Source organism: Uloborus diversus, chromosome 4 (genome assembly GCF_026930045.1).
Source record: "Uloborus diversus isolate 005 chromosome 4, Udiv.v.3.1, whole genome shotgun sequence".
In the NCBI taxonomy this organism is placed as follows: domain Eukaryota; kingdom Metazoa; phylum Arthropoda; class Arachnida; order Araneae; family Uloboridae; genus Uloborus; species Uloborus diversus.
Genome location: NC_072734.1, coordinates 125,990,971 through 126,018,885, shown reverse-complemented (window position 1 = coordinate 126,018,885; position 27,915 = coordinate 125,990,971). Strand labels below are relative to the sequence as shown.

General features: G+C 33.4%; 1 protein-coding gene across 1 annotated transcript in view; it reads right to left on the bottom strand.

Moving 5' to 3' along the window:
- Window positions 1-27,915, bottom strand: part of LOC129220824 (transcriptional regulator ATRX homolog) — an 86,007-nt gene that overhangs the window by 13,485 nt on the left and 44,607 nt on the right. The window contains exons 13-21 of the mRNA XM_054855254.1: window positions 26,222-26,397; window positions 24,826-25,062; window positions 19,211-19,317; window positions 17,543-17,601; window positions 15,107-15,266; window positions 8,749-8,949; window positions 6,575-6,752; window positions 3,274-3,444; window positions 1,930-2,119 (exon numbers count right to left, since the gene is read on the bottom strand). Of these exons, the coding sequence (XP_054711229.1) occupies window positions 1,930-2,119; window positions 3,274-3,444; window positions 6,575-6,752; window positions 8,749-8,949; window positions 15,107-15,266; window positions 17,543-17,601; window positions 19,211-19,317; window positions 24,826-25,062; window positions 26,222-26,397 (1,479 nt within the window). The remainder of the gene's footprint in view (window positions 1-1,929; window positions 2,120-3,273; window positions 3,445-6,574; window positions 6,753-8,748; window positions 8,950-15,106; window positions 15,267-17,542; window positions 17,602-19,210; window positions 19,318-24,825; window positions 25,063-26,221; window positions 26,398-27,915) is intronic.

The following is a 27,915-nucleotide window of genomic DNA, read 5'->3' as shown; positions in this document are numbered from 1 at the left end:
AAATTCTTTGCCAAAAATAAAAATTTATAATTTTGAAAAAAAAAAATTATTGCTATTAGATACGTCACAATTTTTGTTTTCTCTTTATCATTAGTTATAGTAGTCACCAAACCATTAATAACATCAACCAATTTTCATTAGCAAATCTTTTTCAAGCTCACTTCAGAACTTATGTGTTTTAAATTATTCAATAGACGTTTTAACTTGCATGTGCTTCTCAATTATCTGCCTTTTTCTGTTCTTGTCGTAGGCTGATGTACAAGTGATAATTCACCACAGCTCTACATTTTAATGTGTAGAAATAGTATCAATAAAAAAATATTATGCATTCTGTTTTTATTTAGTCAAAAAGGAAGATAAATCGGCTCTGTGGGTTCACCCAGGAACACTTTTTAGCCTACTTTCTCAGTAAAAGTCAGAAAAAGAAGAAAAAAGCATGAAAGAATTCTAATGCATCTAAAAATATCGAGAAAAACAAAAAAAAAGTCAAAAATAAATAAAATAATTAAATAATTAAATAAATATGGATAAATTAAAAATTGCAAAGTAGGGTATTGAGATGGGGAAAAATGTCTGCCGGTCTGTCTGTCTGTCTGTCCCCCCCCCCCCCCCCAATAACTTTTGAATGAATAGTCCGATTCAAACAAACTTTTTTTTTTTGTTCGAAAGATCTCGGCGAGGACACCTCTTTCCGATACTTCACTTTTTGATTTGAACTTTTTTTTGTTCAATTTTGAACAGTTCAAAAAAGCTTAACACTAGCGCCTGCGGGGAAATTCAAGGCAATTAAGAACTGTGAGGCGAATTTGATTCAAACATTCTAGGAAAAAGCTTTTGATGAAAAATTTGTAAATAAAATATTTTTTTGATTTGAAGAATTTTCCGTTCAATTTTGAACAGTTCAAATCCCTTAACATTAGCGCCTACGGGGAAACTGAAAGTCAATGTAGATTCCGTACTTGAAGGCGGATTTATTTCGAACAAATTTTGTTAGAAATAGCTCTTGACGCCAAACTCTAGACCCCAACAATTTAGGGGCACCTGACTCCGAATCCGACTCCTCCACAATTAATCGGACTCCGACTCTGACTTTGTAGCTTTGGCAAAAATTTATACACGGAGGACAAATGACAGACTCTGATTCTTGGATATTCGTCTCTGACACCTTTATCCCAAAATGAGATTGACTCCAACTCCGAATCCGCAGCTATGGTTTTAACTGTAAAATAATTATTGTTGATATGATTTGTTTTTATTTTCAAGCTAAAGTTTTAATTTAGGTATTCAGTTTTCGGCGAATAAACTCGAAATCATTTATGTTACTACATAAAGATATGCACAGACGATTTTTTTTTTTTTTTTTGACAATGAAAAGTATTTCTTTCAGTTGACATTTTATTGTTTTTATTTATTTTGGCAAGTGCATCAATTCATTTAAAAATTATTTTTGGCAACAGGGGAAAAAGAAACGATTTTTTTTTATGTGATGTATTTATTTTAATGCGCTTATTAATTTTAATTATTATTATTTCGTTTTGAAAGCTGTTAAAGAATTTATTTTAATGGGAAAAAAGTGTATTAGCTGCTTTGTTTAAAAGGTGCTGCTATTTTATTCGCATCTAATTTTTTTTAGATGAGTGAGGAATATTTTATTCTTAGAAATTAGCTTAAAATATTAAAAAATATTTTTGAAACAATTTGTGATTTTAGCTATTTTTGAGAATATTGATCAGGTACTAGAATGTAGTATGGGTATACGGGAAAGTAGGCTCGTATAGTTCTAGACGGAACTTCTTGTTAAAAGAATTCACCCAGGGTCGAGAATTGTCTCAGGGCAGTTAAAACATGCTATCCAAGTTGAAAAGTTTTAATTTTTGTTAAACAGCAAGTAATTCAAGATAAGCATTGAATGTGGCTTAAAAAGCATACTCAATGATGACAGGAAGTTGTCCTCGTCAGCCATTTTGCCCTCACGCTCATTCTCATATTCATTCCATGCAGCTTGCCTTTCCTCTTCAGTGAGATCCTCTTCAGTCTCATTCTGGAGCAGAGAATCGTGCTCATGATAAGTCACAATCCACTCTTTCTTCTTAATCAGTAACTCCGCCAAAAGACGATCCTATTTACAATGAAAGATATAAGGACATTGTATAGAAAGATTAAGGAAAGACTAATGACATTGCATTTGGATAGAACTGCATGACACTTCAGAAATAATTATGGGAAAAGAAAACAGATCTAAGCAATTAGATGCACATCAGAGTGACATTTCCCATCAGAAAAATTTAGATTGTCATAGGCCTTGCTTTAATATGCAGTTACTTTGCTTCAGTATTTACATTTTAACATTAAAAAACTATAAAACTTAGTTAATTTTTGTACCTTACACTCATAGAAATAAAAAAAAGGCCTTTCTCCTGGATTTGACAATCCTACAACTCTTTAAAAAATATATAAATATATATAGCCAAGGTAAATAGCCTCATTCACCACCTGAAAACTATATGGTATAGTTCATAAAATTACAATAAAAAACAAAAAAATAGTTGAAGCTCATAAGTTATAAGAATGGCACTGACATATAAGAGATTGGTAAGAGATTTACAATTCATACTTTCTCTATTTTTTATATATATTTCTTTTTTGAGTCAGATTTACCATCCATTTTCTGATTGCGCATTCTGTTTGTATGCAATTTGAGATTGACCCAACTGATCAATAAAAATATGCTTCAAAAAAATAACCTACAATATTATCTTTATTATAAGTAAAAATGTTTAATGAATATAGATGGAGGTATTACGGGTCCAAGTTGTAAGAACAGTTGAATACTTAAAATAGATCTTGAATGCAGGTTTGGTGAAAATATAGATTATACATTAAAACTCTTTGCTAACAAGTCATTGGCAGTTCATCCTAGCATTCTACTGGACCAGTTTGTTTCATTTAGAGTACATGTATTCCATTTGGTTTACATTCATTCAGCAAAATTGCCACATGTTGAGCCATGAAACGCAAACACGCTCAGAAATTCACCCATTTTTAAGCAACGCTCAAATTAATCCTCTGACCATGTATTTAATATATTAGAGCGAAAGTAATTTATGACGTTTCATCCCTACCATCTGCCACAATTGCAAAATACAGATTTTTGACCCACGGACAAAAGTTTTGCACCACTGAGAGGTATTCAGGAATCTGATGGCACTATTCCCTCTTCTACAGCAGGCCCTAAATGTTAGAAAACTCATCACTAGATTAGAACATCCTCACCTTGGGTACCAAGGGTGTGGGCCTGTTAGAGGTCATCTCTGGATTAAAACTGTAAAGCTCAGCCAGGTCTGCGGCGCTGAAATGACGATCAATCTGCTGCTCATCCACCACTCGAAAAGACAATGAAAGTTTCGTGATCTGACGATCATAAATTTTCTCTTCCATGGTTCCCTAAAAGAAATGAATGCAAATTATTTTTTCATTTTTGTCAAGTTGAAAATAATGGATACCCACCCACCTTTAATAACTATATACATCAAGGTTGAGGTTAGTTATTTAGAATTACAGTTGAATAATTTGAACTGTGACAGAGCCATATCAACTATTATAACCAGACTTAGGACAAATCATGTAAAAGGGATGCGGATTTCTGCGGACGGACAGCGTAATTACACCAACTTTTGTCCTCATTGCCCAGATGACATCCCTCTGTCTCGTCAACACATTTTCAGCTGTCCAGCAATCCAGGCCAAACTTTTTAACATCAGCTTAGAAGACCCAGTGGACCTACTCTATACAGATAAGGCTGTCGAAGTTTCAAAGGCTGTCTACGACAGCTTCGGAGCCATATAAATGCACATTATCATAGACACAACATCATCATCAATAATTTGGGTTTAAAGCCATTAGAAAAAAAGACTTACATACAGTCGAACCTCGTTAAACCGCCCCCCGAAAAACCGCCACCCTCTTAGTTCGCCAAGAAAGACTGAAAAAAACCCATTCCGTATTGGAATGTAGTACAAATTCCCTCATTAAACCGCCACCTCACTGTCCGCCAACCGCCATTGTTTTCCCACGGAAACTATATACTCAGCATGTTAAAATAACTGTTTAAACCGCCATATTGAAAGCAGGACTAGAGAAGATAGACTATACAATGGATACTTTTCAATGCCCTCTATTCAAAGAATGTCAGACAGTTCAAAGTAGGAGATAAACCATTTACTAGAGCGTGACTACGTACACAGAAATCATGCATGTGCCATCACTTGCACCTGCCTCTTCTTGTTGCCCACAATATGTTGCCCTTTACAAATTTCCCTAGATTAGTCACCAGGTAATTGTCCAGCTTTCTTTCGCTCTCTGTCAACATTCTTCTCCACCTTTACTTTCTGGCCAGTTAACCATTAATCCGTCCCCTGCGAAGCTCAGTTCCCCAAGGAGCATTGTTTTCAACGTCTCTAAGAATTCTTAACCTGAGCTTATCAGCTCTTCCACGTTTCTACTCTTCATTTTAACATTTCGCCTTTACTCAGCTGTTCTCCACCCCTTCTTGGATCTGGTTTGGGGCTTGGGGGAGGGAGGGGGTGAGGCTAAACCTTTGACATCTTATGCAGGTTTTGCAAACGACTGTTGTTTCTTGTTTAGGTATCAGCGTTCTATAACGTCCTGCTCTCTCATTTCGCAGTGTAAAAATGTCGAAAACTATCTTAAGCGTGCACGAAAAAATTCTAATTTGTGAGTATAAGGAAAAAAATCAAGCCGCAAGCCAGCAATCTATTGCCAATCATTTCTCCGATATTCTGGAAAAAAAAGTTAGTCGAAGAACCGTTGGAGATATTCTGCAGGAGAAACAAAAGTGGTTAGGATTAGAGAAATCATTACATACAGTCAAGAAGATAAAAACTGGGAAGCACGAAAATGTGGAAAATGCTCTACTCATGTGGATAACCCAAGTGAACGAAAATCACGGTGCTGTGACTGATGAAGTTATAAAGGAACAAGCAAAAATTTTTGGCAAAGAACTGAACGTTGAAAACTTTTCGTACAGTAACGGTTGGCTCGACCGATTTAAAAAAAGGAATGGCCTGTGTTTGCACACTCGTCACGGTGAGACTGCTACAGTTGATGTCGCAAAACTTAATGCTGGGAAAACAAAGCTAGCTGAAATTATTGCAGAGTACAACTTGAAAGATGTTTACAATATGGACGAATCTGGATTGTTCTTTGCGATGATGCCCTCCAAAACGATTTCAAATAAAGCCGAAAAAGGTGTGAAGAAGAAGAAAACCAGGATAACAACTGTGCACTGCACAAATGCTGATGGTAGTGACAAACGACTTTTAGAAGTCATCGGTAAAGCGAAAAAGCCTCACTGCTTTAAAAATTTTCGTCCGGAACTCTATGTGAAGTATCGTTTCAATAAAAAGGCGTGGATGAATGAAGTTGAATTTACTGACTGGGTGAATGTGTTTAACAACGCGATGAAAATGCAAAAAAGAAACGTGCTGTTAATTCTTGACAATGCACCATGCCACAAATTAAAAAAAACTGTCTAATGTGAGAATAGAATTTTTGCCACCGAACACCACAGGAATTCTGCAACCAATGGATGCAGGAATTATCAAATCGTTTAAGGCCCATTACAGACGGTTTTTGGTAAAGAAAACCGTGGAGGATATAAATGAAAATCGTAAATGAGATGTTACGTTGAAAGATGCAATATACTTTGCAAAAAAAGCCTGGGACTGTGTAAGTGAGGACACAATCAAAAACTGTTGGAAACATACCGGATTGATAAGAGCTGATGCAAATGTTGACCAACAGATTTTTCAAGACCCTGCAATTACAGCTTTTAATGAAACATTTCAAGAAGCGAATGAGGTGCTTAGCCTTGAAATGAATGCGGATGAATTTTTAAACATTGACCATGACGAGCCAATATTTGAAGTGTTGACAGATGAAGAAATAGTTAATTTTTTTAAAGCTCCCGAAGTATCAGATCACAGCGAATCGGATTGTGACGAAGAGGAATCAGAACCAAAAATCACCGGGAAAGAAGCACAGGATTACGTCAAAAAACTTAGACTCTACTTCGAACAAAATGAAAAAACTGACAGAGAAATGATCAACAATGTACTCCGTCTTGAAAAAAATGTGGATGAGCTATGTACCCAACAAAAAAAAAACAAAGCACTTTAGATAGTTATTTTTTTAAACATTAAACTGGTTCATGCCGGTAAGTTTATCTTTTAAATATTTGTGTTTGGTTTATTTATTTTCTTAGTATCCATTTTCTGTTATGATTCAAAGATCAGTTGGGAAGGAAAATACATATTTTTAACTATATTTTCTTAATACCATGCATTTATGAAGGATAGGGGGAAACCTCGTTAAACCGCCACCCTCGAGTTTCGCCAACTTTTGGCCCGTCACTAAGGTTGGCGGTTTTAACGAGGTTCGACTGTATATATAAAAAAGTTACAAAAATATTTGAACACTATTACTGCATTACCCAACAGAAGGTAATTTTTGGCTGTGCTACTGGATGCTAAATGTTTTTCTGAAGCTAATTTACCTGTGCCAGCAACCTGTAAATATAGACAGGCTTCTTCTGACCAAATCTGAACACACGAAAGATTGCTTGCATGTCGTCTGAAGGGTTCCAAGATGCATCCAGGAGGATCACACGGTTAGCACCCACCAGGTTGGTGCCTAAACCTCCAGCCTTTGTGGAGATTAGGAATAAACGAGCCCTAAAAGGGGAAAAAAATATGTTTATCTCACATTAGAGGTACATGATGTTTACTTTTAGGGGAACAAAAAAAAAGGACTTTCTAAGAACTGTTTACGAACCTATAAAAAAATTTAAAGACCTAGCAAAATATGCAATATTTTTAAATGTTTAATATAATTTCTTAATTCATTAAATGCATAACCAGTGAGTTTAAAGAAATTTAAAAATATAGAATATTTTATATCATTTTAAAGTTTAAATAATATTTACAGCCTGAAACTACTTTGTGAAAGGGAAATAATATTTTTTTGCTAAAAAACTGATAACATGTTAACTAAAACATGTTAAATGTTGGAGTATTTCAAAATATAAGATACAAACTGCTATGTTTGTATAATTTTAGAAAGAAGGCAGAAGGTGTGATAGAAATTAATCTTGAGATAAATCAGAGCCTTGCTTTATTGGTTTTTACACCCTTCTCAGTGGTGTTAGACTGGTTGATGCTGTTCAACATCTTTATGACCCTATGCCACTCTCATATTAAAGCTTTCAGGGGTTGTCTTAACTATCTTCTGTAGTTTTCTGTGCTTGTCAGAAGTTCTTAATATTGGACAAATGCAGTTGCACCAATTATTTGATATTCGACGAAACAAGACTTGAAGAAAAAGAAATATTTAATTAAAATAGGCGTTACAATTAGATAAAATATAATATCACTGCTAAGACCACAAAGTGGTTCAACCTCAAAGAAAAAACCAAAATAAAACATGCACCTACAACATAAAAAATAATAATAATAATAAAATAAAAAAATAAATTAAAAAAAAAAAAAACATCACTCACCCTAGAATCATAGCAAACCCTCTCCCATATAAAGAAAAAAGTTGTTAAAATATGCATTATACAATTCTAATGTAGCATAATTCTCCTTCTGCTCAAAAATGAATTTAATTAAAAAAAAATTAATCAGTGCAAAACAAAAATCAAACCCCCAGTTGAAAATAGGATTTAACTAAAATACTCATTAAACATTTAAAACAAGATAGTAATCCAGATAGTCAGTAAATGCAGCACATGCATCTGCCAAATCAGCGCCTGGTTAGCATAAACAAACTCAAACATATGTCATGGGAAGAGAAAGTCCCATTAGAACACTTAGAACTGGATTTTAAGCTTTCTGCCCTCAGTTTATCTGCTTATCTACAGTGTTGCAGACAACCACAATGTCAATAATCGCTGGTTTTCCCCCTTGTCAAAGTTTTTTTTTTTTAAATAATCACCCGAAGTGTTTAAAACTGATGTTGCAATAATTATTATTTTATTTTAATAGAAAATCTGGCCTTTTTCCTAATTTATAGTTGGCTTACATTTTTTGAATTCTCCATGGTTTCTATGGAAAATACATAGCATTCAGCAACTTGGCATTAGGCAAAGTAGCCAACTTTACAAATTGAAAAATTCGAATTTTTTTTAAGTTAAGAGATCTTTTGCGGGCAAACGCAGCATTTTTGAAATATCATCATGCTTAAATTAAGAATGTTGTAAGTTTACCTATTCCATTTGAGCCTGCTTTGAGAAGTGCGCATTTTGTTGAAAGCCAGGCAGGCGAGCTGTTTACTCTCACAACACTTACTACTCTTACCTTCATTTTACTCTCACAAACATAAAGACATGGAAAGAAAGAACGGGAAAAAGAGAAACCTATTGACCAAAATATTATGCCAATGCATCAGATCCCGAAATATACCTCAATGAATAGCTAGCAGTTTTAATGCAATTATTCTTTAATCAAATGCCTTAGTTTTTTCTTTGTTAAAACAATTGATTAACAGAAACTAATGAATAATAAAACCCAGTATTTTTAAAAAAGAAAAGAAAAAAGTATGATAATTTATAGCAAATGTGTTGCATTGGTGCCCCTTTGTTTAACAGAGCAAAAACAATATCATAAGATCAGCTCACTGAAAGCATAAAAGTGTTCAAAATAGCTGCTTGTGTTGAGAACAAATAAACACCTTTCATTTTCTGGATTGTTGAACATATCAATGTATGATTTTCGAAAGTCTGCCGAGGTGGATCCATCCATACGAAAATAGTCCCTCCCTTTGATCCAAGAGCCTGAGAGGTTCTCCTGGTCCATTTCTTCGGCTGCATCATCGCCACTGAGGATGTCTTCAATCATATCCAGCGTTAGCAAAGATGTCGAAAACACAATTCTGAAAATAGGTAAGGGATCCTCATTCATTTAAATGAAATATAAAGCTAGTTTCATAAACACATTTTGTGCATTTCAGATCTGTGACATATCCAGAGAGAGGGAGAATTTAGTGAAAATCTAACCCTTCCTTGCCCCCCCCCCCCACAAAAGAAATTTATGATTTTTTTTTTTTTTTTTTTTTTTGCACCATATAAAACGAATAAACCTAAACATATACCCCCTTTCAAAGCTCAACCATATCCCTGCCGGAAACATTTCTCCAGCTATGTCACTGTCTATGATTACCTATGACAAATGTTCTATGGTCCTAATTGAGAGGCATTGCTATGTTAGAACACTCATTCTCAGATGAGCATGCAGGATTTTTTTCCAGGGAGCGGTTAGAAATTTTGTAAAGAACTCTGATATGTAAAAGTAAAGGCAAACCTCCCTCACCCTCAGATTTATGCTGATTCTCCCCCCCCCCCTAAATTTTGTATTCATTAAGCTTTAATTATGTGACGACTATATAAACTTTAAAAGACCAAAATTGTGTTTTTGTCTTTTTCTCTCTCTATCTATGTATCTGAATACAAAATCAGTATAAATTTGTAAAACATGCAGCAACCTTTTATGTTTAAACTAAAAGAAAACATTGAATAAAGAAAATTGCAACAAATATTATCTGGGGGAAAAAAGCGGTGTGCTCTTCAGTGGTGAACAAGCCTCTTTTTTTAAAAATAGAATACCTTTTTTTAAATTGAATTTCCTTAACTCTATCATTTTCCCCAATAGGGTCATTCCATATCAAGTGATCCAAAGTTTTTTCCCTCACCCTTTTGTATTTCTTTGAAATTTGGCTCATCGGTTGCACCCTTTGAGTTAATCAAAAGTTGAAATTTTTAGATTTTTATCTCTATTATTTTTTTATTTATGACACTTTGATTTTTCGAAAAACCCTCTTTTTTTAATGGATGCTTGAACATAAAATGGACGATAACTCAGCACCAAATATAGATAAAAAGATTTGGTAAAAAGCCTTTTAAAGTACATTAGTTGCTGTTTAATAGGATATTCAACCTGACTAATTTCAAAAATATTTGAATTTTAAAAAAATGAAATTTAAATTTTAAATTTAAATTTCTTAGAAAAGGTATAATGAAATTTTTTTAAAAAATTCTCAAAAATTTGTGTGTATTTTATCTTTATTTGTGCAAATTTTCAAGTTGGGATCTCAATGGGATCATATTTTTATGAATTTTTAAATAAAATTTGACATATGAAATAATGACATTTTTCAGGTTCTAACTAGTTAAATATGGGGTTCTCTTACTGGGGATGGTCTAGTAAGTAGTAATTGATCATGACTATGCTTGAAATGAGCTGACATGAATTTGTGGATTAGTAACCCCCCCCCCTCCCCCCGCCACACAACCACTTTTTATCTTTTTTTTTCAAAACAGTAATCAAAAAAAAAAAAAAAAAAGCTGGCACGTAAGAGTTATAACCATAATAAACTGGGACGCACGCTGCTAAATATCAGTAGTGACTAAAGCTTATAAATGGGGGGGGGGTCATAAAAACTAAAAGTCATAAAAACTTTAACAGACAAATAGAACCACTCATTTACAGCTTTTTTTCTTTCAGAAACTGGGACGGTAGGGGGGAGGGGGAGGAGGAGGGGGGAGGCAATCTGGAATGAAACTTAACAACATGGAAGGTTATGCTCAAATCAGCAAAATTTGTTTGATCTATAACTGCTTTTAATTTATGTATAAATAGATCTCGCTGCATTGCTCTCTTTTACGACTGAAATTAAAAGAAAGCTAGCATTAAAGAAAAGAAAAAAACAGCTGCACTCCAATTGTTGTAGAAAGACATTTAGTTTTATGTGACAGACATATGATCTGATACTTAGATTTATTTTTAGTTTAGTGTGAAAAGAATGAAACAACACGGGGGGAACACTCCTATTTTGCTATGGTCTTGTGGCAAACTATTTCTTTCCTCCCTCCAATATTGAAAGTTGGGGCAGGGGTAAGGGATGAAATGAATCATAACTTTCCTTATCAGATAGTGAATTAATCAAGTACACTTTGTGAAGTTCGGATTGAAAAAGAAACACTTGGTCTGAAAAAAAAAAAACATCAGGTGAGGCGTGATACTTGTATAGTGTTAATCGTATGTGTGGATGAGTGGGGAGGGGGGGGGGGTAATGTACTTCGTCTTGCTTTAAAGAAGAACATTTATTAGCTTTTAATATGTTTTCTATTTATTTTGTTTTATTTTATTCATTTATTTATTTTTTACATTTTGAAAATAGTTTTGAAAAAAATAATAAAAGTGTTGGTCCGGGGGGGGAGGGTTTTTTTTTCTTATTTTAAAGAAGAACATTTACCAATTTTTACTAAGTTTACTATTTATTTTGGTTATTTATTTATTTATTTATTTCTAAAATATGAAAAGTTTAGAAAAAAAAAACAAGTGATTGTGTGGCGGAAGGCGGGGGGGGGGGGGGGGGGGGGGGGGGGGGGGGGGGGGTAATAATCTACAAATTCATGTCAGCTCATTTCAAGTATAGTTATGACCAATTATTACTTACTAGACCATTCCCAGTAAGAGAACCCCATATTTAACTAGTTAGAATCTGAAAAATGTCATTATTTCATAAGTCAAATTTTATTTAAAAATTCATAAAAATATGATCCCATTGAGATCCCAACTTGAAAATTTGCACAAATGAAGATAAAATACACACAAACTTTTGAGAATTTTTTTAAAAAAATTCATTATACCTTTTCTGAGAAATTTAAATTTAAAAATTAAATTTTATTTTTTAAAAAACTAAAATTTTTCTGAAAATAGTCATGTTGCATATCCTATTAAACAGCAACTAATGTACTTTAAAATGTTTTTTACCAAATCTTTCTATCTATATTTGGTGCTGAGTTATCGTCCATTTTATGTTCAAGCATCCATGAAAAAAAGAGGGTTTTTTCGAAAAATCAAAGTGTCATAAATAAAAAAATAATAGAGATAAAAATCTAAAAATTTGGACTTTTGATTACCTCAAAGGGTACAACCGATGAGCCAAATTTCAAAGAAATACAAAAGGGTGAGGGAAAAAATTTCCCACACTTGACATGGAATGACCCAATATTGAATTTCATTTTAGGAAAACTTTGCTGATGTTAGGAGGTCAAGGGTTCCCCCTGGATATTTTGAAATTGAGGCTTTAAAACTAACTTTAGGCTGTCTCTTAGGATGTTTAGGGAATGAGGAAGGTTCAAAGGCTCTCTCCAGAAATATTATTTGACATTGAATTCTAAAAAGCGCGATTGTAGGCTATCTTCTTGTTGTTGCTGCATGCTCCCATGGTCAGCAGTTGCTAGACCAGGTCCATGAGTTTGTTTAACCTCAAGAAATCCAGCACCGTCACTGGGTCTTCAGTCAAATCCCTCCTGGAGAGCCCCAGGCACGACAGTATATGGTCAGGCGAAGTCTGCTCAACAGAACACTTGGAACAAGTCTGAAAGATCTTCGACCCCTCCGAAAATTTTAAAGTTTTAAGATGTCCACTACGAAAATGGGCAAGAGTTGTTTGTTCCTGTCTGTCAAACCCAGGGGCAAGGAAGCCACCAGGTTGTGAACATCTGTACCAATGGTGTTCTGGCTGGACAATCCAAGTGATATTATCCTTGTATTTAATCTGAGTGGATCTCCTGAAAGGTTAGTGATGCCGCTGGCTCTGAGACCTCAGCAGCACCAGCTTTCGCCAAGGTATCCACGATCTCATTACCCTCTATTTCCACATGGGAAGGGATCCACTGCATATGAATTTGATGAGAGACGGAAAGTTGTTTTAGTTTGTTGAGTATTGAAACTCCTTCACTATCTCTCACACTTTGCCATCTGGTCAGGTGCTGTATTGCACTTCTGCCATCAGATAAAATTCAAATTTCGGTTCCGTGGTGAAGTAGCTCCAGAGAGTCTAGGGCTTCATAAATGGCTATTAGCTCACTACGGAATACAGAGCAGTAATTAGGGTTTCTTCTCCGAATCCTCAAGTCAAGGTTTTGCGATTTGATGTAAATTCGACTACCAGAGTGGTTATTATCGTCTCTACTGCCATACGTGTAGACTCGAATAGCGTCAATTGGAATTTCTCCAATTCTCTCTAGAGCTACTTGTCTTAAATAGGTTGGAAGATCTGTTTGTTTATTCACTTGAACTGGTAAGTCAGGATGGAAAAAGACGCCGTCAAGATCATCCACTGGGTCTAGACATTGTGTCAAATGATGTGATTCCACAGTATTATCGACCAGATTAAGAGAAGCTATTTGGCTGAAGGGACTGTTCCTTCTGAGCCTTTAATTATTACGCCAATTTTCGAAGTAAATAGAGGTACGATTTTGTGTACCAAGAGCTCTGAGCTTGTTGTAATATTTTGTTAGACATGCTCGTCTCGTAAGACTTAGCGGCTGAAGGTTTGCCTTGTAAAAGACAATATCACTAGGACAAGTGTTTCACAGCCCAGTAATAATCCGGGCAGCGCTGAGCTGGACTTTTTCGAGTTTCTGTAGATTTGTAGCAGAGGCAGAGCAATAAATTGGGATGCCATATTCTAAGATTGGTCTGATTAGTGAGATATACGTGTTTCTGATTGTTCCAGCATCAGACCCCCCAATTGCGCCCAAAGATGTACCTCAAGATGCTCAGTCTCCTTCTAGTCTTAAGTACTATATGATCAATATGACTGTTTCCCAGTATTTCAGGTTCCAACACAAATCCCAAATATTTTGGATGTTTATCCACATTCAGTAATTGACCATTCAATAAGATATTGGGATGGTAATTATAAATCTGTTAGTAGTAAAGAATATTACCAAAGATTTAGTTGGATTAAAACATAGTTTGTGATCATTAGAGAAATTCCGAATGTCTTCTAAGACCCAGTTGATGACACTTTCCAAGCTCTTCAAGTCAGAATCGGACTTCCAGAGGACAATGTCGTCCGCGAAAGAAGCACCAACTTCACATTTTTCCTTAATAACTCTTTCAATGCCTGATAAGTAAAGTGAGAACATAGTTGGGTTCAGTACTGACCCTTGAGGTACCCCTTGAGAGATCCTTTAACTCCTGGAAAGGGAATTGTTATACTTCACTTTGATAAATCTATTTCTCACAAAATCGTATACCCAAGGAAGAGCTTTACCACCAATTCCAAATTTTTTATATAGTTTTATAATTAGTAAATTATTCCAGACTCTGTCAAATGCTTTTGACAAGTCCAGGAAGACCGCGATTGTATGATTACGTGCGAATGTAGGTGAAAAGCGAGTCTTCTCATAACCATTTTCTCCATGATTTTGCATGCAATACTGGTTAGGACTATAGGTTGGTAGCTCTCCGGGGAGCTGTCGGTTTTGCCAGGTTTCTTAATAGGTATGACTGTGGCTCTCCTCCAGTCCCTAGGAAGATGTCCCTTATTTCAGGAATAATTAATAATATCCAGAAAACTTTGCCTTCCAAATTTACTAAGATGATCTAACATTTGACGATGATTGCCATCAGATCCAGGTGATTTATTCAGGCTAGTTTCACTTACTTTTTTGGTAGGCTATCTTTGGTGACATTAGAGGATTTGTGGATCTGCTCTAAAACCTTTTTAAAAACGGATCTTCATTAATAATTTACAATTTTAGACAAACTCAGTGTTAAGGATCTGGGACAGGGGGGGGGGGGGGGGTTAAGGGCTCAGAATTAAGGATCCCAAGTTTTGTTGCTGAGAATTTTTTGACCATGATTTGAGACTTTATTTTGTCAAATTTTGGGACTTTAGGCCTTGTTTGGCAATGATAGGGAAAAGAGGATGCAAGAGTTTGGATTTCCCTCCTGAAATCTTTTTCAAAGTTAAAGTCAATTTTAGGCTATTTTTGGGAAGAAAAAGTATGGAGACATAACCCAACCAAAATGCTGGAAAACAATTTTTAAGTTATTTGAGGTGACATTTAAGGGAGAGGATAGCCTGGACATAGCCACTCCAAAAAGTCACTTTTAAGCAACACCCATTCATGGGTGGTTATCTTTAAAACATTTTACAGTATTTCAGAAAGACAGCCGAAAACAATTGTATTTCTGGAACAAAGAATGGAGAAAAGTAGATTGAAACGTACACTTTGTCTCCAATGACTTCACACTCTTTTAGAATCTCTATGAGCAGGATCATTTTGCCACTCAAATTCAGTTTGAAGCGATCTTCAGGAGTAATATAGGAATCAAACCACTGTTTTGCTTCCTCCACTTCTTCCTCTGGAGCTTCACCGATTTCGTCATCTATAAAGAGAAAATGATATTACACGAGTTTGATTTATCCCACAAGCAAGATTCTTAAAAACATGTGTTTTGAGACAACATAAAAATCTATTACATATCAAATTTCCCAAATTGAAACATCAATTGAAGTCAGAAGGGAAACATCTTTTATTTTTTCCAAACATTTAAAATTCAGAAAAAAGTAATCACATACTTGAATATATACTAGTCCATCAATTTTTCCACCAAAGAAAGAAAGAAAGAAAAGAAAAAAGCCATAATTTCCATAAACAGCACTTTTTCAAAATCAATCATATATTTAAAATAAAACTAAATGAAAATAAAAATTCATGAAACATGGGATATTGTGAAAAATTTCTAGGTCTTGGAACTCATTGATCTCAGTGAATAAGAAATCTGATTAGTTTGTATGCATCATTCCAACCACTCCTTTACCCATTATACACAAAAATTTAAAAAAACTATAATTAGGTAATCAACATTTTTTTTAAAGGGCTAAAAGAGAAACAGCTCATCATTTACCCCAGTAATAACCAACTGAGCAACGGAATTAATTCTCACTGAAGCATGATACATAGTCTTGTTGCAGAATGAAGTTAAGAACCACTTCATCTAACAGCTCTAACTTTAAATAACAGCTCCTGTTGTGGTTGGTGACTTCATACCACAAAAACTTTGAGTCATGTACTTTTATGCTATATCTGTTGAAAAAATTTAATCATAGTCTCCCTTAATTTCATACTTACTGCCTATAACATTCACAGTGAAAATCATGAAATCTGAAAGGGTGACACATCCAGTACTATGGTAAAGCATAAGGCAGGGGTGGAAAATCAAAATTTCATTTTTGTATCAGCAAACATGCAAATTTTGTATCAGAACGAACAGTTTTGTATCAGTAAAAACACTATTTCACATCGGAAAGAACAAGTGAATTCACGACTTTTAACAAAATCTTTAATTTTGTACACTCACTACACAGTTTGAAACAAATACAAAACATTTGCAGCAAAAAAGTACATAAATAATTTTTAAAACCCAATCTGGTAGCAATATTTTAGCTTAAAAAAAAGTGCAAAAACTACTTTTAGTAAACGTACGATTAGCAACTACTGAAGAAATTATTTATCAACATAAAAAAAGGGAGCTCACTGAGTTGAACCGAACCATTGCTTTGGTCACTCGTCTGGTAAGTGCTAATTCTGTATTAGCTACCAGTTTGTTTGGCACTCTTGGGTTCCTCAAGAGGTTTTTCAACTTCTAGCTCAGTCATTTTCCCATGACAGGCTGATGAGTGCTCATAAGCACGAAACTGCAGTCCTCGGCTGGAATTGACTGAGCTGACGGTGTATTTCATGTAGACTACATTTGTTACCACATAGTTAAAATATTATTAGATAGGTAGCACTAAAAGCAGACTAAATATTTCCTCATTCACTTTGACCCACTATTTTACTTTAGCCCACATTTTCCTATATCTTAATTTTACTCCAAACATGAAAAAATTATAAAATAAAAAATAAAATAAGCCAATCTGAAGTAACACAGGTGAAAATAACTTCCACTTTTCAGAATTGCTGAAAAATTTACAAGATGCAAAAGGATTGAAACTTAAAGCACTGTACGCAGTTTTCGGCAAATATAAGCAATTTTTTACCCTCTTTTTTACTTGTATGCTTCTTTTTAGATTTATATGATAAAAAACGAATGCAAAAGCTTTTTTTTTTCCTTGTAGTGAATGTTTTTGGATAACTAAATCGCATTTTTGGCGTAAAAATTGAGAATTTGGTCGTTTTGTATCAGGTTGTATCAGAATTTAAAAATTGGCGCAGATTTTCCACCCCTGCATAAGGAGATAATTGACTCTCTTGACAACTGATTGTGACTCGTCACTCTCTTAATAAAATTGTGCTATCGAAAATTTCTTTGTAATGGAATTCAAGTGTAATGGCAAGTAAACTAGGAGTGAAATTTTATTTCATCACACTGGGATTTCACTGGAGAACCTTTTAGTACCTGCAATAAGCATCAAATAAATTGAATATAATAAAATATTTCAGGTCATCTACTTGATAATGATGAAACACAATAACTGAAATAGTTACAACATACACATTATTTTTTCATTGCTGATTCTGTCATAACCATTACACTATAAAAAAAATAGCTGCAAATATTAACTTCCATTTCTCATCTTGTGAACAACAATGGATGAGCACTGAATGACAGTAAAATTTTATTGATTTATAACGTTTTGGATCAAGCAGTTTACAAACCTTTGTCTCGTCGACTCCTTGTCTTGTATTTTTTAACAACTTCATCACCACTAGACTCTCTGGGGGAGAAAAAAGAAAAAAATTCTTTGATATTAAAAAAAAAACTCAAAACATTTCAAAACAGCAATTCCTAGAACACTACCTGTCTGATTTTTTTTTATTTTTTTATTTATTTATTCTTCCAGACAGAACTGCTGCAAAAGTTACTAAAGAACCTAAGTACTACAGTTGAACCTCCATAAATAAAAAATTTCTATGTATCAAACTTCCAGCAAATTTTCATGTCCATTACATAGAAAAAGTGTTTCTATATATCAAAAAATCTTCAAAGACATTCAGAGATTTTTTTTTTTCCAATTCAGATCGTTTGCCCGACGAAAAATGAAGGTTAGGGTGAAAATGAAGCTCAGTAAAGGTTGCTACAAAACTCATAAGGAATTTGGTGTTGAGAGGGGTGTACAGATAGGTCGCTGTTTGGATCTGGAGCTCTAAAATTCCCTCAAGTTTATTTTAATTCTTGATTTCAAAAAACAACGCAGAAAAATCGGTTTCAAGCTATCCCTTTTGTCTTTGATTATCATTCCCAGACGTTTTAGCTTCAGTAAAATAATTTTCAAATTAAATTGTGTTTTATTATACATTCTTTTTTATTCTTTACTTTTCTCTCCATAACATTGTTAAAATGAAAATTATTCAATGTTGCAGATAAAGTTGAATTACCGAAGAATGAACAAATTTGAAGGCTCAAAAATGTCAGTTCTGGTAAATGTAGTATTTCCGCAAGCAGAGGGTCTACTATTATAAAAAATGGGAAAGTCATAATGAAAGTATTGAAACTTACTGAAAACATTCACTCAAAAATATGAAGCTGCAAGACAGTAGTTTTCTTAGAAGCTATGTAGTGCTCAGTAAATGTTTCACATTAATTCATTTTTTAACATTAACTTTCATTTAATCTGATTCTCATATAAACTAGAAATTGAGTTTAAGACATGAAAATTAACATTGATTTTAATGTTAATTAGGAACAATGAATCATAAGCTAAGATCGCTTCTATACATCGAAATTTCTATACATCAAACATTTTTTTCCAGAAATTTTCTTCTTTGATATATGGAGGTTCGACTGTACTTTCCCAAACTGAAATGCTCCAGAAAAAAAAAGAATTATTTGTAACTTTTGGAACATACTTTGTATATTTGTACGAATTTTTGAACATAAACAATTAAAGTACTTGTTTTATCACAATTATATTTTTAAATATTCAAGTGAAATTTGAAAATATTTTCTAACTACTGCATTTTGCAGACATCTAGATTCATTCTTTTTTCTTTGAATTTTATTCCTCAGTTTTATAACTTTCCTAAAACTATAAGCATCGACACCTCTTTTCAAAAAAAAAAAGAAAATTGTTCTAAACTTAACCCAATTTGAAGTATCAAATCTAAATTTTTCATAAAACAATCATTGCACTGTTTTTTTACTTTTTCTACATTTAACAAGAAAATGGACATCCTAATATTTAGGTTCTCTCTTATGTAAGGAACTAATTAACTTTTTGGTTCCAAGACAAATATAATTATTGCATCAGACAGTGTGAACTAGGTTTTTGAAGAGAAAATAAGCATATTAGTAAAGTAAATGTAACTACTGCAATCAAGACTCACTTTTCATCAGACCCTGATTCGGAGGTGCTCTTTACTTCCTCTTCAGAACTGTCATTGATGAAAGATTCATCTTCTTCTTCAGCCTCATCTTTCCAGTCATTCAACATCTACAAAAGTTTAATTACTTACAAAGGTGTGGTTACACTCCACACAAGATAAAGCCTAATCCATTTGCATGTGACACTTTTATGCACATATTTTTACTTCACTCCCAGAACCTTAAACATTGGCTTTTAATCATGATATATTTGAACATAAAGAACCAGAGGGTGGCGACAGGAACTGTAAAAAAAATTTCCCTGACTTTTGATTGATTAAGTTCACCAAAGTTCCCCAATTTACGTTACAGTGAAACCTGTGTAAGTTGACCACTTGTGGTGCATTACTTTAGTGATCAACTTATAGAGGTTGAATTATATGATAAGATCTAATTCTGTGCCTGAAAATAGCGGTCAACTTAGACAGGTGGTCAACTTACAAGGGTGGTCAACTTTACAGGTTTTACTGTACCTATGATAATGGTTTCCTCTCTCTGTTCTACTTGAAAACTATTGACTGTTTATATAAAATGCAGTATTTAAAACATTTTAAGCTGTTAATTAAAAAAGGTGATGCTTTTTTATTACAATAGTAAAACTTTAAAAAAAAAGCACATCAACTATAAAATAAAAATAGTAGTATATTAAATTATCTACAAGGAAATAGTAAATGAAATTTAAAACAAATATTTTTTTCCAGCGACCACTTAGCATAAGAATTCTAATTATTGAAACCACTCTTAAAGACATATGTCAAATCATAATAAAACTAAAAAGTTTATATTGAAATAATTTTGAATTATTGCTACAAGAATAACAAGTAATAGTGTAAGTATAGAAGTAATGTAATTATACTTTCGTAAAAAATAATCAATATTTATGTAAAAAAATTGAAATTTTTTGACATCCATTCATATAGAATTGTTCTCTAATCAAAAACCTATATTTTAATGAATAAATAAAGTAAAAAATATACTAAACAACTATTCAAAATATAACTATATAACTATTCAAAATTAAAAAAGTCTTAGATTATGCTTGTTACAAACAACTGTGATATGCAAAAAAAAATTTAAAAAGTCTTAGATTATGTTTGTTACAAACAACTGTGATACGCAAAAAATTAAAAAAAAAATATGCATGTTGGTAGATGCGAGCACTGTGTGGTCGGGCGTTATCCTGTTGAAAAATTGCATTAGGTAGCTCTTGAAGTAAGGGATTGCCACCGGTCGCACCACATTATCCAAGTATCCTTGAGCCGTCATAGTGCCCTGAGTATGAACTAGAGGTGATATGGAATTGTAAGCAACTCCGCCCCAAACCATTATGCCACGTTGTCGTGCGGTGGGACGTTCCACAGTTACTGCCGGATTAAATCTGTCTCCACATCGATGCCACACACGTATGCGGCAACTATCACTGGATAAACAGAAGCGGGATTCATCTCAGAACAAGACATTTTGCCATTCTGTGATCCAAGTCGCTCTTGTCCGGCACTATATTAAATGTTGCTGTCTATGTTGTGGGGTCAATGGCTAACTGTGATACGCAAAAAAAAATTTTTTTTAAATAAAATAATAATAATTAATTTCAAAATTTATTTATATATGTTGCTAGTATATGTATACTAGCTGCGTCGCCCGACTTCCCACGGTCTACATCGAAAATGAAAGTTATGTCAAGTGATGTGTATTCAATAATCAGGCTTAAACAATACAAAAAAAAAAAAAAATTAATTTGAATTTTGTCATCCTGAATTCAAATTATGTTTTTCGCAATCACGAGTGTGTGTGTGTGTGTGGGGGGGGGTATGTGTATGTGTGCAGGCATGTGTGTTTGTGTCTGTGTGCAGTAATGAGTGCGTGGGTAGTTGTGTGTATGAGTGTTGGAGTGCGTGGGGGCGGGGTATGTGTATGTGTGTGTAAGCATATGTGTTTGTGTCTGTGTGCAGGCATGAATGTGTGAGCAGTTGTGTGTAAGCATATGTGTTTGTGTCTGTGTGCAGGCATGAATGTGTGAGCAGTTGTGTGTATTTGTGTGTATGTGTAGGTGTCTGTATGCATGCGTGTGTGTATATGTGTTTGTGTGTGCGTGTGTGTTGGTGCGTGTATGTATGCGTGTGTGTGTAGGATAAGGACGCAACCTGGAGACGGTTTTTGCTAGAGGAGCAGCATCGTGAGGCCGGCGGACGCGACGGGTGGTGCTGGCAGAGGGTGGCGCCGCGCCGGTGGGAAAAATGATAGCACGCCAAAAACAGTCAAATGAAAGCAATAAGCAATCATGATTGCTCAAAAAAAATAATAATATTTTGAGGCAGATTGAGGAAAAATAACCAAAAAGTAAACATTTTAAATCCCCTGATTACAGGAAAAGTCTCTAAAACAAAAGCCAGAATTTTATTTGTTCATATTCAAGGGAAAAAACAGCAACAGATCTTTCTTCTCAATGATTTTTTTTACCCCCTACAAATTTTAATAAAAGCATTGTTACAGACAGTTGAGATGAAGCACTGAATAATAATTAGAATGGAGGAAAGCCTTCGAAAAATAGGAATTTTGGGTCAAAATCTAAGTGTTATAATATATATATATATATATACTGACACTTATATATATACAGTTAAACCTTGATATCACGAACCTCCTTATCTCGAAACCCTTGATGTCTCGAAAAAAATATTTCCCCAGCATTTGCTATAAAAAAAAACCTCATGTATTTTCCATAGTTATCTCGAAATTTATTTTTCAAAACCCTTGATATGTTGAAATTTTTGCACAGAAGTTTCAATTGTCGTTTTTCTTTGACAATTTTTGTAGTAAAACCAGTTCCAGGGACAATTGCTTCATGTTTTTCATCCCTTTTCTTGAAAATTTTGTGAATAGGGGTTTGGGGCAAGATAATAAGAGAGTGTTGGTATGAGGGGTGTGCTGTGTTTCCCCAGAGTTTAGAATCTTTGTGCATTTCTCTTGAACATATTGTTCACTTTGAAGAAAGAGGGTCGATTTTTCGTCCGTCAGTTTTCAAGCGAAAACGGAAAATGCATTCCTCATTTTCATCATTCTGCTTTTTTAACTCCTACAAAATGGCTGCTGAGAACTTTTTGAATGTGGGGTTACTGTTTGAGATAAAATTAGAACATTTAAATTTTGTGTGAAAAATCAAGTGGAAAATGTTGTTCATTTCAAAATTTCATAAAATATTGAAGACTACTTTATTGATCGTAATTCGAAGAGGTCCCCTAGTACATATATAAATGCATATAGCGTACATGTGCGTAATTGTGAGAGTTACTACTGTAATTTTTTTAAAAACCTTAATAACTCGAAAACTCGATAACTCAAATTTTTTTTTCCGTCCTGAGAGATTTGAAATATTGAGGTTGTACTGTAGTTTTTAATTCATATCTACCCTAATTATTATCGGAGGATTATGTTAAATAGCCAAACATAAAGACAGAAAAAATACGAATCCATCGATACCTGGTTTCATGGACAGTTCACTGTTATTCGGGAGAAGTAACTGGGACATACATATATATACATAGATATAAACATACATAGATATATACGCTCAGTTTCTAATCATATAAGATAACTTGGTTTTAAAATAAAAAGAATTTGTAAAGACTGAAGAAACAAAAGAAAAAAAACCCTTTTGTTTATTCTTGAGGCAGCAGCAAAATAATATGATGGCAAAAAACAAAGCCGATTTTGGTTTAACATTCAATTTTAGCAATTAAACTAGAAATGTAAAGTAAAAATTTTTACCCTTTTATCAAAATGCATCCAAAAAAATCAAGATTTCTCCTTGAACTGGTGATTACACAAATATACATTAAGCTAATCATTTCAATGAGTAAACGTAAGGACTGCTAAGGCAGTTACAAAGGCTTGTTCTTTGCCTGTAGAGTTGTTTATTTTGCATTGCTTGAAGCGGCAAAGAAAATTCAAGCTACTTAAAATAAACAACAACCCTACAGAGACAGAAGCAGTCTTTGGAAGTGAATACTGGTTTGTAAGTTAAGTTTCAATACTCTGACATTGAGGAAAAAAATGCACAAATCTGTGGCAGCATATAAATCGCAGCTCATTAACAGATTTTTTACAGACAATTAATGGGTAATGCGCAGTAGGGTGGGACGAAAAGTGCTGATAGTATTTTCCAAATTTTGAAGCGAAATTTTCTTTTGAATATTAAACAAACATTGCCACGGTAATATTTTTTTCATTGAAAAAATATTTTTAGTTTAATTAAACAGTTTGTTCTTTCTGGCATTTTACTAACAGAACCTCTATTAAAAATGCAATCTTTTTGCATCCACAAGAGATATTGATTCAAGATTACTTTAATCAAATCAAGGCATTTATTAAATATCATCAGCATATAAAAAATAAATTATTCTTTGTTTTTCTTTTACACAAGGTAGAAATTTTAAAAGCTTTTCCGTGTTTGGGTAAAAAAAAAAATACATTTAAAAAAATATTTTAAAAATTTGCAAAACATTAAGAGAGACATATTTTTTTTCCCTGAAAAAAAAAAAGTTAGCACAAGTTAATGAATTTAAATCATTTGTACAGCTTTTAATTTAATTTTACTTTTAAGTAATTTTAATTGATAAATAGGTGCCTTTTGAAAAGATTCATTTGAATAAAAAAAGTAATCAAGAAACATAAGCTACGGATGATACTCCATTTAATATTTCAGTTTAACTGCAGTACATCCTTGAGAAAAAAAATTAGTAAAATCAGTTAATTTCACCATTACACATACATTATCTTTCTTTTTTCTTAACTTGTCTTTTTTTTTTCCTTTTAAAAGTTCTTACAATCTTCAATTTTCAATCATTTAATTAAAAGATTTGCAGTTTCCTTACTAGTTCTTTAAAAAAATGTTTACTGATTATGAATAAGTAAGAATTACTCTTAGTTACAAAATAGGCAAGGGTTTCTTGTTGTTTCAAAAAGTATACCACATTAATAAGAGACACCATAGAATCAACTTGCTGTATAACATCATGTTATTGCTTGCTGCCCCCCCCCCCTTTTTTTTGGCATTTCAAAATATCTTTATATTTTACTGTTCAAAAAAGTGGGTTTTGTGCACACTGAAACACACAATTCCTGAAGCACACAATCAGGAAAATATATATTTTGCAGAATTTGTAAATGTATTTTATAACATTTTAAAGGTAAATTCATAATGTTTGAATTAATCTTACAGAACAATTTTGGTTACTTGATTTTGCATAGCAGAACATCAAAGTATTCTGCTTTGGGGATCAGAAGACAATCTCACTAAGATTGTGACATTAAAAAAAACTGGAGGTCAAACATAAAAACTATCAACTGATTGGTTTAATGACATTGAAAAAGACTTAAAAATTCTGGAAGTTTAAAATTAGTAAAGCGTTGCTGTTGACAGAAGGTGCTGGAAGGAGTATTGTTGAGGCAGCCAAGACCAGGGTGGGGCTGTTATGCTTTTAAAGAAGAAGAGAAGAATATAGCTGTTAACCTTCTTTCCCTCCCTTTTAGAAGATACAGAAAATATAGGTTGAAACTCAGAAAAAGGTGAACTTACTCGGCGGTGCTCAGCTCGTTGGAAATTACTACGACAGATGTGAGGATGCGTCCATATGCATCGCAGATAAGACAGGTCCTGGAAGAGTGTTGCACCCTTGGTATTTGAATTTGACACATTTGAGACATGGTCCAAGTAATGACGATACATCTTGATCTGTACCTCTGACAACTTAACACTGATAACAAATTCATGTTTTGGGGGGAGGAACTTGGTCAATGAGGAATAATCACACCTCTAAAAGAGAACAAAAAAGAAAAATAATTTTATACAGGAAAAGGATTAATACAAGATTAAGAAAGGTACATTTTAATGTAAATATTACACAATGAGCACTGGAAATGTCATTCAATAGCAGTAGAACTATGTTTATCTGTCCGTTGTTGATCTGAACCTCCGCATAACCCAGTTTAAACTTGTAGACTTCCCAAAAAAGTTATATTCACATAGATGCTAATTTTAAACTGTGATAGCAAAAGAATGTGACTATTAGTATATCATATTCCTGGTTTTTATTTTATTTGCTAATAAAGATGAGGCATTTGCGTGTGACCATACTTTATTCAAAGGCTACATGCATTAAAGGCAAAAAACAATGGACAGATTCTTTGTTAAGAAATGATGTAAAAAAATTATTCTACTATTTAAAAATTATTGTAAATATATCCATGTAATTTTGTTACAAACATGTTTTATTGTAATAAAAGGTAGGCCTATTTGTTAAAGAATTGGTTTTGCATATCACTTGATTTTTCCAGATTTTCAATTCTCCGGATTAATTTAGGTGTCAGTAAGTTCAACTAATCAGAGTGCCTAAGTCAAATAGGCATTCAATGGATCCTCAACATGACTCATGATCATGTAATATGGAAGCCGACAATTTTTCCCATGTCAAAAATCTATGAGCTGATCACTTGGATTGGGAGTTCCGGATCCACTACCACAGCTATACGAGGTCAACACCAAAATAAATAAAATGCAGTACTTATCTAAAGAAAATATTTTCTGACTTGGCATTAAAAAAAAAGGCGAGAAAAAGCAACATACAGTATGAAACCTCAAATTCAGAATGTTTGGGGTTGTGACCTTTTCAGATTTCAAAATTTTCTGCATTTAAGGTTCTTGCCACAAATGTAGTGAAAATTATTGTAATTTATGATGTTTACCACATTTTAAATGATGAAAATTTACTGTCCTAACTTTGAGTAAGTTTCTCTCACTTCTTTTGAGTTCTTGGACTATTCCTTGATTTCTCAGGTTTGTTAACACTATAAATACTAAGCATTTATAAAATGGCACACCTCACATTTACAGAATTAAGTATAAATTACCATGTTTCATGGTAATTTTATATATTTCTGGAAAATAAGGAATTTTACAAAAAGTGCTACTATACCTGGACACAACCATCCAGGAGTTTGTGCAAAATATGTGTGCGCTTCTTCATGAGTTTTACATCATATTGAGTGGAGTTTTCATACTGGCCATTTTGGATGGGGTGCACAAAGCGGTTCCGGAATTCTTTAGCCGTTCCCAGGAGGTGAGGCTTAACAAAGGACAACATACAATGGTCTGGGAAAAAAAATGTTAATATCTTACTTTCAAGAAAGGATAAAATGGATTTATTATGGATATGAAAAAAATGTTTTTATTTTCCTGCACAAATTTTATATGGTAGTAAATAAATCTAAGTGTGACTCTCTCTCTCTCTCTCTATTAGGAGTACCCAAGTAAAGCTGTAGGTGAGGCATTTTGTGCTCTGCCAATTTAGACAAACATAAGTGCAGGGCTTTCAGTCAGATCTCAAAATCAATAAAAGTCCTTTTTCTCTCTCTTTTAGTCCCTAATAATTACTTTTATCAGCAAACTGATCCCAACATACCTCTTTTTTTTTACTTTTTTTTTTGCACTGGAAAACCTAATTTTCAGGGAATAATTGTTTTCTATTTGTTGTGGATAAACCACATTTTTTTTTTTTTTTTTTACTTCATTTGTTAGGGTTGAACAACTCACAAAACACATCAATTTATTGGTCAATACCTATATCTCCACCAAAATTTGCCACTGTAACAATACTCAAAATAGAGAAAGACTTCTTAAAAGATATCTTTATTTTAAAAACTTCTCGTTATTTTCAAAAAAAACCTTAAGTAAGACCTTAATTAGAATATGCTGTTTAGTTTTGGTCTCCTTATCTAAAGATAGATGTCAATTTCTTTGAAAGAGTTCAAAGTAGTGCTATAAGATTAGTAACTGGGTTTTCAAATTTAGATTATGAGTCTTGGCTTAGAATGCTTAATAAGTATAGTCTTGGGCAAAGAAGGGTAAGAGGGGATACGATCAAGTTATTTAAGTTGAATGGAGGACATTAATGAGCTAAATTTCTGCACAGATGGCAAAAACAGAGGTCATTCTTTTAAGCTTTTCAAATCCATAGATAATCTAGAAATCAAGAAAAATTACTGTCTAAACAGGGTTGTAGATATTAGGAATAGTATACCAGAAGCAGCTATTGGGGTAAATAGCTTCAAAAGGGCTCTTGATCTTCATTAGGGGTTGATAAATTGACTAGAACCAGCCAGTTGACTAGAACCAGAGCCTGTAGCTGGTTTTCAACATTTTGTAATTACATTTGTAACACTAATACAAGTGTTCTGATGGATGATATATCAACATAGTCTCTACTCTCACTATCTATTTAAAACCTCTCACTATCAACTTAAAATTTAAGTTCTTACCAATCCTTACTAAAGACATACCGAGTACTGGGAAACTACTCGGTACTCGGCCAATTTGCCAAGTACTTGGTACTCGGCCAATACTGAGTAGTTGTAAAAAATTGAATATTATTCAAGACAGATTTGCTGCAGTCATTTACAATTCAAATTTACAAGTCCAATTTTAATTTTGAGAATAATGAAGTTTGTTATGATTCAATGGAGCAAATCTTTATTTCAATGTCCACAAAGTTAACTAAACTTATTAAAAATGGGACAAAAAATTTTTATATTTTTAAACAGATTTTTGCTTCAAACAAAAATTATTTATAAGAAAGATAAAAATACCTTCGTTTAAAAAATAAAAACAAAT